At 46.1% G+C, this 13,976-nt stretch overlaps 1 protein-coding gene across 2 annotated transcripts in view; it reads right to left on the reverse strand.

Moving 5' to 3' along the window:
• Window positions 1-233: 233 nt before the first annotated feature.
• MAN1C1 (mannosidase alpha class 1C member 1) overlaps window positions 234-13,976 on the reverse strand; it is a 41,234-nt gene continuing 27,491 nt past the window's right edge. The window contains exons 6-13 of one of the 2 annotated variants that reach the window (XM_015883364.3): window positions 12,572-12,666; window positions 9,144-9,267; window positions 7,587-7,680; window positions 5,131-5,246; window positions 4,758-4,977; window positions 2,615-2,787; window positions 1,716-1,831; window positions 234-1,086 (exon numbers count right to left, since the gene is read on the reverse strand). In XM_015883364.3, coding sequence (XP_015738850.2) covers window positions 963-1,086; window positions 1,716-1,831; window positions 2,615-2,787; window positions 4,758-4,977; window positions 5,131-5,246; window positions 7,587-7,680; window positions 9,144-9,267; window positions 12,572-12,666 — 1,062 coding nt within the window. In that variant the 3' untranslated portion in view covers window positions 234-962. Of the gene's footprint in view, window positions 1,087-1,715; window positions 1,832-2,614; window positions 2,788-4,757; window positions 4,978-5,130; window positions 5,247-7,586; window positions 7,681-9,143; window positions 9,268-12,400; window positions 12,667-13,976 lie in introns of both variants that reach the window. The other variant, XM_085518404.1, reaches the window with a different exon arrangement.

A 13,976-nucleotide genomic window follows, 5' to 3' on the forward strand; every position in this document is an offset into this window, starting at 1 on the left:
CCAGAAGCAAACTTACCTGGGGATTATTCATTTCATTTCTGCTAGAAAATAAGGTATCCAGTAGAACTCCTGCTAACCTATAGCAGTGAGCAAGCAGTTTAAAACAGTGGTGCAGATGGGAACTGCTGTCTGTATTCTGCATAAATAACGCTGGAAATCAACGTATCTTGAGCAACATTCCTGAAATCAACCAGTCATTTCAACAAGCACAACATAACAAGCCTTTGGCCTACGGCTTTAAAGTAGGATCAACCCAGAAATGCTTTTTATTGAACAAGACCTATATTCTGTTTCACGGATCTGACTATTACAGCAGTGGAATTATTACAAGGGATTCGTAACATTGAGTTCCAAATAAAAGTAGAAAAGCACAAAAACGATACTGGAAAGTTAAATGGGATTTGATGTGTGGTAAATGTGTTTTCAGAGCACAGGGGAGAAAAAAAAAGACGACTATAAAAATACATCAGGATAAAGAATTTCGCTGACAGGTTTTGCTTCAGTTACAGTTTTGACACCACTTGGAAAGCACAGGAGATTGAAAACTGATAATTAGAAAGGTGATAAATCCAATGGTATATAAAAGGCAAAAATGAAACAAAAAATGAAAGGAGGAGTGTGTGTGTGTGTTGTGGGGAAGTCTGGCTCACGGAAAACTTCCAGTCCTTTGGCCACTAGAAAGCAAAGTCAGTGGATTTCATATAAATTCTCTGTAGAAAGGAATGTCTATGAACTGTGTACAGTATGGCCCAGAATAAACATCTCATTATCAGGCTATTAGAGCTCCTCACAGAGGAAAATAAGGTGCTTACGTCATGGTTTCATCTTCCCAATAGAATACTGTCCGGAATTGGACTTGTGCCCCAAAATACCATTTCAGGAACGACACAAATTCCTTTAATGGAAAGGAAATGCAGTAACCTGCCGATGTTGTGGGCGCAGGGTGCTGGGCAATGGCCTCACTATTGCACGCTTGCTTTAGGTTTAAAGTTTGAGTGGTTGACTGGCAGGGGGTGAGCCTCCGTGTTGAACACCCAGTCGTCCAGAGACAGCACGTCGTCTTCACAGAACAGAAGGTAAAGGTACCTGCAGCCATCGGGGCAAGAGGGAAGGAGATGGACACAAGGGGAGATTAAAAGAAGCTCAGCTGGGACTCCAAGCATGCATAAGAGAGCCAGACTGCGATGGGGCTGCTGCCAGACTCAGCTCCCACAACACATGGTGACAGGTTTCCTGACAGCCTGCTCCACTCTCTTGCTGAAAGCTGCCGTCCCTGGATGAAGCACAGCAAAGTGGTGCGAGCACCTGTGCTCAGCCACCCCACAAACGCTACGTCAAGACACTGCCAGAGGCAGATCTGCAGCAAGGGACAGCAAATCCACACCACAGTCAAACCTCCCCTTTGTGTGGGGCATTAAATTGACAGAGGGGACAGCTGACACTTAAACCACCAGAGCTTCCCACTCATTTAGAATAGCTCTGGGTGGAAGGAAGAGTTCTCTAAACCCATCATGTAAGAAGAGTCCTGCAGACTGCATCTAACAGCAATAGTTCTACAGAGGATGTTACTAAAGCTTTGCCACACCCACACCCTTGGCCCAAATTTCCCCACAGAAAATTAAAAAGCTTTCCTTAATAGAGATTTATGCAGGCAAAATTGTTGATCTTGCAAGAATTGTGCTATTCTGACATGACCTTTGTGATACCAGACTTACTTCAGAGTCTCTGCAAGGAAAAAACTCTGCTGCATGTTGTCATGGGTTGGGACCGTGGTGTAAACATCTCGGATGCCAGAAAAACCAGCCTCTACTCTGCAGTGTTTTTCCAGGGCCTGAGAAAGGAGAAGAAATCTCAGTAACATACAACAGCACGGACCAACACATTAATGGTGGTCTGCATTGAAAGTCCACTTTACAAATCAAATCCAGAGTTCGTAGCAGGGTGAGGCAGAAGCTGAAGTTAACTGGTGGTTACTCCAGCCTCCAGGAATAAAGCTAGCTCTAATGCAACAGCAAGAGGAACATAAACTGCCTCAGCTGGGTGATTGATTGACCTTGACATTACACACAGCAAAAACAGATCTCAAGTGGCAACTCCAGCTGCTTGCGGAGCCTCTTTTCCAGCATACCAGGTGAATGATGGATCTGCCACTGAAATGCAGTCCCTGCTACGATGCAGGGCAGCAGCCAAACAATATGAGCTAGGAAGAGGTGAGGGGTTTTCTGGTTGGGACGTTGTAAGGAGAAGAAGACAATAAGACAAAGGGCAAAGCCAGGCTTGCTGATTTCCCTGGTGAAACCAATGGTTCAGAGCACTCCATATACAAGGCTGACTCCTCTTTGCAGAAAGCTGTCACATCAACATCAGTTTTTGCTGGCTGCAGCACTCCCTTCTCCGTGAACTTTGGCTCTGTTGACTGATTTCAGTAGAGCCCAAAAGGGTGAAGAAAACATTCACTACAACCAGCAAAGAAGTGGCACAGAATGAAGCTATTTTGTTTCCTTCTGCCCCACTGCAAATGCTTTTCAATCCCTCACGTTTTAAGTAATTCCTGCTCTTTTTCCTAACTCAAAGGAGAGATTCTTGTTAGAAGAAGAGAGTTTTCCAGCCATACCTTCACGACCTCCCAGCCCCACTGCCTGTACTTGACATCGTGTGTCAGCCTCCACATGTACACGTAGCTTTCCACCACTTCTGGGCGCAGGATGTAGTAGCGCTCGCTGAGTCTGGTTGCCATGGCTTCAGTTCCAGCATCAAAACGAAAGGCTTCAGGGCCAAGTTTGGTATCTAAACAAAATCACACACGGTAATAATCAGTTTGAGCAAGCAAGTAAACAGACTGTCCAGGTGCTTTTATGCTGCTCAGGATGCAGACACTTGACTCAGGCTTGCATGAGGTCAGAACAGAAGATCAGTCATGCCTGTGTACACGTGTCAGAGTTGCTGCTCATCCTGTGGTGTCTGGCTACCATTTAAGCTGAGGATGAAATGTTTTTGGGGGTGAATACAACTGACAAAAAAACAAAGACCTGGACCAGATCTGAGTGTGGAGAGAGGAGAGTTCATCACTGCAAACAAACTTAGGGTCCAGGTGAGAGCATACAGAGAGGCTGACCATTTCCTAACGCCTCAAAGAGAAAAGTCAAACCCTGTGACTGAACCTGCCACCACTGGGATATCAATGCACTGCTCCCAGACTGGGGGGTTGTTGTTTCACAGCCACCAGTAGAGCAGATTGAGCCATTTCAACTGCACTGGTGCATGGAAGCTACAAGGGGAGGTACCTGGGACCTGCAACCACTTCCTCTGCCTTTCCTTCTTGACTACTGACAGCCGTAAAAAAAGGACATCATGTGGATGGGGAAAGCTTAATCCGTTTCACTGATATTCATGAATAAAACATGACAAGTACCTTGATTTTTTTTGAGTGCCCCTTACACAAAGCTCTCAATCTCTCACAAACATCAGCTAGCACTCAAATCACACCTTCAAGAGGTACTTCCATCACCATGCCACATCAGGCTTCTCTTGCTGCACCTACACATCATGTACTACATGGCTGTGTTTCAGGTAGTCATTTTATTTTTATACATACTTTGCACACTTTCTCTGGGCCCTCCTATCTACATGGGGATCTAATAGTGTCTGCGAGTTGTGCTATTTGCTGAGAGCTGGTGCACAGACACTCTGCACACAATGAGCCTGCAGAGATGACAGCACTGTAATCAGTGTGGGCAGGCCTGCCATTGTCCTTTTTATGCTGATGGATACTCTTAAAGGTGAAAATTGGCTGCAGGCACTCACAGCCAGAGGATTTTTAGTTTGGGAGATTTGCTTTATTTCTCTAAGTGCTGGGGGGGGGGGGGAGAACACTAAAAAAATCACCTACCTCATTTGCAAATATAATGTCAGGTTAACCTAAAGCTTGTTAGACAAGTGTGCCAGACCACAACTGCCAATACAGTCTTGCTGATTTGGTGAAACAATCTTTGCAAGCAGTGCAGACAGGATGTGTTTGACAAGGTCTTGGAAAGGTGACTGCTGCTTTTCTGCCTGCAGGCTCAGAAGAGCTATAGAGATGCTTTCAAAGAAGGGAGTAGAGTCCAAAGCAAGCTTATCTTGCTGAAAGCCCTGTAGGCAGAAAATTTACCCAGTCTCTCATTCATTGCCAGTCACTGCTCTCCCAAAGCACTGACTGATAAGCACACTGTGTAGGTGAAATACATTGTACTGGACTTGTGAAAATGAAAGACTTAACCAGTCTCTCCTTAGACAGCAGGGAAGGGATGAGTAATTTCATTTTTCCAGTTCCTATCAGCAGCTGCAGGTCTCCTGCTGGCCTTCTCAGCTGCTCTGCTCCATACAGCGAGACACCTTGCAGTTAACCACTGTTAATCTCCTACTTTTGTTTGCACAGGGATGTGAAAGGATAGACTTGAACTGTAGTCTTGCTGGGAGAAGGCTACTTCTGGGATTGCTCTGGGACTGGGAGGCAGGCCTATGATTCAGCTCTGGCTTCATCTCCCAGCTCTACCACAAGAGCACACATCTCTGTCCCTATGCTCCCCTTATCTCCCTCTGCTATGCAAAAGACAGTTTTATCTTCTAGATAAAAAACAAGTGAAAATTAGAAGGAGGGATGAAGTTGTTGCTGAAGCACAAAACACTCTGTTGCAACCCTCTGCCACATGAAAACTGAGTCTCTCAAGCTGCAGACTCTTCCTTACTAATTATTTCCAGGCAGCCCACAGGTTTACCTGAGCGTGCATAAGACTCATGACACGTGTTTGTTATTTCTGCAGCAAGATCCATGTAGTGTTGCTTCTTCTCCTCTCCACCATGCTCGGCTCCCAGTGCTATCATGCCCCCAGAGAAGCAAGCCAAGTGGCCCATTTTGTGGTCCAAGATGCCGCCCCTCCATTCAGCGATGTAGGTCAATCCTCCCGCAGATTTTTTGACCAAGTGCTTTTCTATTGCCTAAGGAGGTGAAAAGCAGGATCTTAGGAGACTTAGTGGGTAGGGTGAGGAGTGAATATCAGATGAACTCAAAGACATACAACACTTCTAGCAGAAACAATCTGATGAAGAGCATCCCCCACCAAAGACACAGTGCACCACCCCGCTCCTTACCTCTAGTGCATCATCGTACATCTTTTTTGCTTCAGAGTCCTTCTTGTCTGACATCAGCCACGACTTGATGAGGTACTCATAGAAGCTGTCTCCGAGCCCTCCAATAGAGACATGGTCTGCAGTGGGAAAGCCAAAGAAGAGCTCAGACTCAGGACATGCAGTATGTAGCTGTGTTAGCAAGAGCAAATAACCACGTCCTGTTTGATGCCTTTTTCTTTCCTCCTTTCCAGTTTTCTCGGAAGAGTTTTCAGCATCACTTCTTTAGAAAGGAAGAAAGGTGGAAAGTGCAATCCAAAGAAAAGCTTTCTTTCCCTTTATAAAACATTTTACAAGTTCACTGAAGCCATCTGGATGTCGTATTTTCCAAGTTATTGGTACTACAACTTAGAGATACTTCTCGTTTATGAAGCAGTCATCATAAATCCCAGTCCCATAAACAAAGTGCAATGGCAGGTATTGACAGACCTCCACCTACACGAAGCTGCCAGGTGCTGTCTCCCTGCCTCAGGAAAATGCATGTTAGATCAGCTTAGCTGCCAGAAAGGGACTGCTGCAGGGACCTCCAGGTTCTGCCATTGGTATTCCTGTCTCATAGCGGGATGGGAAAGGCAGCTGGTGTATTAAAACAGCAGTGTCAGCTATAAGGATGTGTACTGAGTATTTTTCTTCTGGAGAACTCCGACTTTCAAGGCTACCTCATCAGATGCTTTGACCTTAGCAGAGAGGAGGACGCGAACAAACTGCACACTGACACAGGAAGGACAGCTGCAGGTTTCTGCAGGGAACTGCTGGATGGATGAATATCTTTAAACCATACCACAGGGGAAAAAAGCAACAGCAACTCTCTGAAGCAGCCAAGAACGCCCCTTCTTAGAAGAACAAGAGAAATTTCCCCCTATGGACTGAACAGTCCCTGTTAATTAACTCTGTCCACCTCTGTGCCTGCACGCTTCCTCATTTTAAACATAAGCAGGTGCAGCAGGGTTTTGGAGTTAGCTGCTCAGATTTTTATTTCCCCTTTTACTGTATGTATCTAATGCCCCGAGGCTTGTTCTAAATGCTAAGTCCTACCAGTAGGAGAGAGCAACAGCCACACATTTTCCTGACCTTAAAAGCAAACATGACTTGCATGGTATGTCCAACGATCCATGGAACAATCCATAGCAGGCACATGGATCCAGGAGAAAAAAACAACAACAAAAGAGCCCAGAGTGTTTACAAACAACGGCTGCACGATCTGTCTCCAAAGAGATCTCTGTAATCTTAAGTGTGTCGCTCATAAAATCACCAAAGCAGGAGCTCTGGTACATAATTGCTTTCCATATGGCAGCAGCTCTGCCAGTGTTTTCCTCCGAGGCACCACACACAAACAAATCTTTCCTTTCAGCAGGGGACTGCACCCTGATATCCTGAAGGTACCAACTACAGATACAGCACTACCTCTTCGTTTAGAATTGCTGCCCAGCCAGGTCAAAGATTCGCCTCTTTAGAAAATCACTGCAATTCCAAGAAAAACATCTTCCTGCAAAGAGCTTTAATGATGAGAGAAAATGAGAGTCTGGCACCTACAGGGAACATCTCTGTGGCAGACAGCAGCTGCCTCCCCACTTTGGCCCTAATCTATCTTGCATCAGCAATGTTGTAGATGCAGAAGAGGCTGATTAGCCTTTTCTCACTGGAATATGGATTCAGACCACAAATGTCACATTATGATCAACAGCCACAGCAGTCTGTGCTGTAAGGTGCCCCCATGACGTGACAGTCTAGGAGAATGAACACCCATACTCCTTTTGTGTAAGCTTCTGTACCCCAGAAAAAATAATCAGAGGCTGCTTTTAATAAGCTGTGAGCACCAGCAGGCAATGGGTCTGTCTGTATGTCAGCAAGGAACAGGAGTTCAGAATAACAAAGCCAAATTTGTGGACAGAAATAGAGTTAGTGGTAGAAAAGATTAATCCTGAGTATCAAGCTGAGTATTTTAGACATCTGAATTAAAAGCACAGCTCCTCAGTTTCCCAAAGATTCAATCAGGATGAGTTATGGCAACAGCAGGTCGAAGAGGCAGGCGCTCCTCCTCTCAGTGCTAACAAATAGGAAGCATCAGGGCTGCATCTGTGAAGGTGTCACATCAGCTGTTGGGAGTAACACAAAGGAAGCAGCACTACAGGGGTAAAGGAGAAGACTGGAAATTCGTTTTCCAGGTGGAACATCTCACAGCAGCTCTGCAGAGATAAATGTGGAAGGAAAGCTGAACTGCTTAGGAAGGGATTGGAATGAGTGGGAAGATCAATCCGTGGGACAAAGAAGCTCTGGTTTAACGAGACAGCTGCGCTCATTCGAGATACTTTGTTGGGACTCTGCTCAAGCCAATCTCTGCCCCTGACAACTGCTTCCTCAAAAAGAATGGACAGACCAAAATGCAGCACGCAGGACACTGAGCACAAACTGATACCTACGCTGCACCCAATTCCCCGTCACAGGGCTGAGAAAGTTGGGATAAAGGCCCTGTGGTTTCTCCACTCTTTTCAGGACTTTGCGGATGTTGAGCACCTAGGAGAGAACAGAGACAGGAATTATGTTACTCCACTGCTGAAAAAATCCAACATCAATTGGATTTCACCATCATGGAGAGCTCTGTCATTCACCAGAGTCACCCCCTGGCTGAACACAGCCACCATTGCAAGCAGAACATGCTGATGGTGGCTCTGCAGTGAGAGACCTTCGTGCTGCACTCCTCAGTGCTATCCAGTTCTGTGGGATTCTAACAGTGGTTCTAAAAGCCCTGCAAGGCCCCAGCTCTGCAAGCATGAGAAGTGCTTTCCCAGCACTAGCTCAGAAACAATCCCAAAGGGTGGAAATGGATGGGACAGGGAAGGTGATTTATTTTTTCAAGACACAAATGGACAGGACAGGATGAGTGACTCACGTTCACCATGTGGTCACTTCACAAGATGAGCTGGTGCCTTCAGTTCCAACAACCAACAGCCCCTTTAATATGCTAGAACAGTCTTGCACTCCCAAGCCTCTCCTGGCTTCACCCCAATTAAATCCAACGAGCCTTTCCCATAAGGGATGCCATTAAATGGGAAGCGGCATAAATATTCTACTAAAGCCTACAGAGCAGCTAATATACTCTATAAACCTTTTATAAAATCAGACAATCTGTGTGTAAAAGCTGGCTGCAGCCCACAGTTGATACTTCCAACTAAGTCGTCGGGCTGCATAATATTTACTGACTTTTAGTAGCATGGTGTTTGAATAAAGACGCAGATGGATTTTACTCCTGCTAAAATCACACAAGTCCCAAGCTGCAAATTAATGAGTTGATCTGTTTCTCTGAAGTCATCTCCCACAGGATGAGCTGTTTGAGCCCCTATCATCCTACGTTTTCTCTCTCAGAGGGGATAAAGATGAATGGCATACAATTTCTGTAGTACAGAGCAGACATGGGCAGCTCAGGGGAGTCCAATAGAAAAGTTCTGCCCTTACAACTCCACAGGCATAAGAGGCAAAGAGGAAAACACTGGGGACAGTGGCTTGGTTTGGCTCCAAATGCCACAGTTCGAACCTGGAATACAGATGCAATTTTGGCTGTCAGTGTTGCATCTTCTTGCACTTATGTTTCCAGTGCTCCCCTCTCCCTTCCTTCCTTACAAGTTTTGGAAAGAGGCGGACAAAGGGGCTGGCAGCAAATGTAAATGCTCAGAGAAAACATTGGGGTTAATGCTTTACAAAGACAATTGGTGTGATGGGACCCATGAGAAGAGCTATTAGCAACCCTTTTAGGAGCTGGTGCATGGGATGCTCTGAGCCTTGTGACCTGTGCACCTTGCAGGACAGAGGTTCCTCAACTCATGCCCCACTCCGGAAGGTTTCTCCTCTGCAGACTTTACTGGTGTTGGGAAGAGGGGACAGCTGCTATGCTCCCTGCTGCGGGCAAACCGAAGTGCTGCTCTAATCCAGCCCCGCCCAATGAGGATGAAGTTACCAATGATGGAGTTGGAAGTACTTGCCTTTTCTGCAAACACTGGGTTTCCAGAGAGCTCGGTGAGGTGCAGGAATTCTAAGTGCAAGGTACCAAATTCTGCTAAGATGCTGCTTCCGGCAGATGCCCAACCCCAACTCCAACTCATGCCGCTGGAAGGAGAGAAAAGAGAATCTTCAATGCCAGGAAAACACAGCCAAAGCCTGAGGTCACCCCGCTGCCCCAGTGCAAACCATGCCTTTCCTTCTTGTGCTCTGCACCTCTCTGAGAGCTGCACAGACACTGAAGGTGACCTCTGCCCCTGGGTCAAAATAGCCTCTGCAGGTTCTTGCTGAGGGAAGCGGGGCTGAGCTGCCTCAGAAGCAGCACGGCTTTTATTTTCACTTCTCTTTGCAAGAACTGCTTGCGGTTGGTACAGATGAGGCAGCACATTTCCAGTGCTTTTGGGGGAGAATAGTGGATAGCATCTAAAAGCCAGGCTATGAAAACAGAAGCACTTATGTTCTTTACAAAAGGCTAAAACTAATGATCTTTCTGAGGCAAAAAAAGGTTTCTCCTCCATGTGGTCTAAGGAAAACCATTCCAGGTCCAGAGCAGTTTGCATCACCTCCAGGCAAAAAGAGCTATTAGATAAGCAACATGCTTCCAGCTTCAGACAGCTCAGTCACTCAATGCCACCCACCAGCCTTCTATCTAAAGGGTCAGAGTGCTCTACGACCAACTTTTGCTTTGAAAGCATTGTGGCTAAAATGGGTACCCCAATAACATCAAATGTCAATGGATGAAGGTGTTTATGGATGGGCGGAAAGGCTCAGAGTGCTCTGCCCAGAGTGACACTGGCGTGGGTGACACGTTAGACACATCTGCTGAAGCTGGCAGGAGCTGCCCCAAGGATGGGTGCACTAATTGATCCCTAATTGATTGGTGTTCTCTTATGTATCGCTAATTACTGCACTGAAGGTGGGTTGTAACAAATATAACCTCACAAGCAAACTGAGCTCATTTAGATGAGAGTTCGGAAGCAGCTGAATGGGGCTGTGTTAATTGCAACAGCAGCTCTGTGGGGTCACAGTGGCTGACAACTCTCCCTTGGGAACTTCCACCCAAAAAATGCAGCAAGCTGCTGCCTGTAGGAGCCCTGCTGCCAAGAATCCAAGCTCTGGGTGACAAATCACAGTAAAACTCAGGGATAAGTAGTCTGGAGGAAACAGAGCATGTCTGCTATTTGCCCTGGGGTTAAAGAACAGCCTAAAAATGACCCCTTGCAGGAAAACATTTTTTCAGCATTAGACTAGACAAACTGGATCTTCACACGTGCCCTATTCTACAGCATCTCAGAAGAAACCACCTTTTCAAGGATCCTTGTCTACAAGACAAAGGAAGATGCCTCTTCACAGCCCCTTTGTGAGTTTGCCTTTAACACTGCCCAGTGCAGCAACACCAAAAGTAAATGTATTATCTTCCCTCAACCCAAAGTAGCAAAACTGCCAAGCCAAAAGAGAGACCAGGAGAGGGGGGTGATGAGGAAGGATCTGGGGATGCAGAGAGCTTAGGGAAGCAGTGAAGAAGAAGAGACAGGGAGCTGGAACAGGAGAGGAATCACAGTGTAACACAGAGCGCAGAGCAGCAGCTTTTGTGAAGATGATGTACTTTAGGACCTGGCAGACAACATGGCAATCAGATCGCCAGGATGGAAAACAAGATCCTCTATGGGATATGATACTGAAGCCTGTGTGAGAACACATAGTAATAGGAAACTCATCTCTGGGGAGGGGACAAGAGGAAAATGCCCTGTGAGGTGCAGGAACAGAGAACAGCAGCTAGCTATAGGAAGAGCAGATGGAGATGTCTTTCTATTTGGGTCCTCAAAAACTGACTTAAAGCCAACTTTAGTTTGCTTCCAATTTCTGAACACCGTTCCTAGCCACCTACTAAAGCTACCACCAACAAAAGCCTACAGGTGCTACAAGACCTGTGCTTTTGAGCTGATGAGGACTCTGCAATTAACATGTACTTGGAGAAGTCGGACTGGTGAGGCAATCCCTCCCTGCAAAACTCCTCTGGGTTTTGGCTTGACATGCAGGTTCTCACAGCACCACTTCTTTGCTCTGTTTCCATTTCCACACGCTATCTCAAACTGAATAACTCCCATCACATTCCAGCACCAGCAAGACAACAGATTTAGCTCACATCATCCTTACTCCTAAATCAATTGATGCTCTGAGCCCTCACAGCAGTTTCGTAGCCCTGATGCCAGAGCCCATGCCATTACCATGGTGGATTGAGGGCTCAGTTTCATTCCTATTTTCTTTGCACTTAGAAAAGGTCATCAGCAAAACATTTAGGGAATGTCTAGCCAGACACAGATGGTTTCAATTGTCTTCACAAAGGGCACGGGAGGATTTGGCATTTCTGTGAAAGGTTATTCTATGCTGAGTCTTTATCAGTTACAGAAGAAGCAAAATGTCTCTCCTGTAAAAAGAGACCAAGTCCTGGTGGCAGTGGATTGAATTTGCAGCAGAATCACATGCAGATGGAACAACCAAAGGGTGACAGTGGGATTTAAGCAATGGATCACTAAGAGCCAAACATCTGACAGTCTTGCACTTCACAGATGGGAGCCAAACAGGAGATCTGGGCTGAGAGATGAGTAATGATTTTCATGGCTGCTGTTCTGAATTTGGCAAGGGGGGAGAATGAAAGGCTTTTGTTAACCCACATTTCCTGCTGTCTGTGTCTCAGCTGGCACGCAGCTTTTAGCCAGGGGAATTTGTCAGTAGGCATCAAGAAGAACCAATGAGCCCTTATTGGCAGGGAACAATGTCTGCTGGTGAGAATCAGAGACTGTGAGTCCAGCCTGCAAGTTTGTCTCTCTTTTCCAAACATCCTTCAACAAGCTATTTAAGCCAGCTCTCCAAAAGCTCCACTCCAGCAAGAGGCCACCACCTACCTAAAATCAAATGCTGTGGCTCTAAGTGAAGGCTACACACCTTGCTGAGAGCTGCCAGCAGGGAGAGAAATAGAGGATCTGTATCTCCTCCCTTTCTCGCACAGAACTGTTAGTCAGGCCCATCCCATTCCTTTCCAAATCTCTACAGCAATGGAACCTGGATAAATTCCTGTGCATCTGATTGGGCACACTGCAAAACGTACAGACTGCAAATAACCTTTTCAAAGAAAATGAGAATGAAGAAAACGTTACTGCAGCGGGGAGGCCTGCCAAGAATTAAAGGAAGAAACTGTGGATAGTCCAAAATTAATAAGACACAGCTGGCTTTGAGTCACCTGCAATCTCTGCCAAGGCACTTCTTGGTTCTGAGTTGGCAAAACAAATGACCTCGAAGAATCTGCACTAGAGGGGGGGGCAGCTCTGAGAAACTGCTGCTGCTCCTGCTTGGGTGCTGGTCTTTTACATTCAATAATAATATGACATGCTTGTAAGGACACGTGTCTTGCCTGCCCAGATTTATGACGCCACGTGGGATACCAGTAGGGGTGTTAAAAGCTGGCAAGAGTTTCTCTCCGAGTTCCAAAGCTTTACTCTTGAACACCTGTCAAAAGACAAAGAGAGGATAAGTGTTTGATGGGCTGCTCATGAACACGGGTCACCCTGGACTCTTTTAAGCCCACCTTTTCAAACCAGCCATTATAAAAAACTAAAAAGCTCTGTCCCACACGGCTCTACCACTTCAGTGATCTGACCGATAAACCTCAGTGATCTGAACTGACCCAAAGATTGTTCTTTAGGCACAAACTCTGTGATTTTCCCAGCATGGAAGTGCACACTGAATTAAAATCGAAAGACATCTTCCTAGGGTGAAGCCTTGTCAGATTTACAACATGTTACTCTACTTGTTGTCAACTGCAGCCTCAAAACACACCATTCCCAACTTGCAGTTCAGTTCCATGAGGGATTCCGAGTTCCATGGCTAAGCTGTTCCCTTCCCATTCATAATGCCTGAGTTTTTGAGCTTTCAAATCAAATTACAGCTTATGGTGCCTCGCAGCACAGAATCATCATACATAATTATTTTGGAACAAACTGCTGTAAGCACTAATCTTTGCTCCAGAGCTTAGTCCAGATCAAGAGAAGCTTGTAGGTGACTTAAGAGATAAAGCAGAAGCCTTTTACCTCTACCCCCCTCCTGTATCAGCCCAAGCTGTCACAGTAATTCCAAGAAAGAAGGAATTTACTGCTCTAAAATCACAGCACTGAGGAAACCTGAGCTCTCCTGGGGGCTATCAGCCTATTGATATGCTTACAAGGAGGTAGGGATTTGACTCAGAAGTCAAAGCCAGAGGGCAGGGACTTGAATTTCTCCAGGCTGAACCTGGTGCATATCTGACAGGTGCTGCCCTGGCTGCTGACTGCACTTTGTGAGGTCGCTGCTGGAGTTTTACAGCTCAATGTGGTTTCTTTTTGCTGTTGACCTGAAGGCTGCCGAAGCTGTGACTGGGCATGGCCTTGAGTGAGGGCACTGAGTCTTTGAGAGCTTTCCCAGGGCAGAAATCAGACAGAAGTCATTCCTGGAAGTCATTTAAATGCAACTCAATTAACAGAGCGGCTGCAAGGATCAATGGTGCCACTTTGCAGTGATAAGCCATCTCATCCAACTACAGTGGGCAGAACACAGCCACAGTCAGCGTATGGCACAAGAGTTAAAGTCTCATTTAATAGCCAGTCTTACAGCTCTTTCACTCACAAAACTCCCTCTTGGAACAGAGTTGTTGCTTCCCTAAGGCCTCTGGGGCAAAGCAATGACCTCTTAATCTCTCTACAGCCAGCTGTAAAATTCCAGTCTGGTTGTATTACAAAACAGATTATGGCACTAAGCCCTTGCCTCTATCAGGATTGAGAGAA

This window comes from Coturnix japonica, chromosome 17, assembly GCF_054131305.1.
Source record: "Coturnix japonica strain WE chromosome 17, WE-NBRP24, whole genome shotgun sequence".
Classification (NCBI taxonomy): domain Eukaryota; kingdom Metazoa; phylum Chordata; class Aves; order Galliformes; family Phasianidae; genus Coturnix; species Coturnix japonica.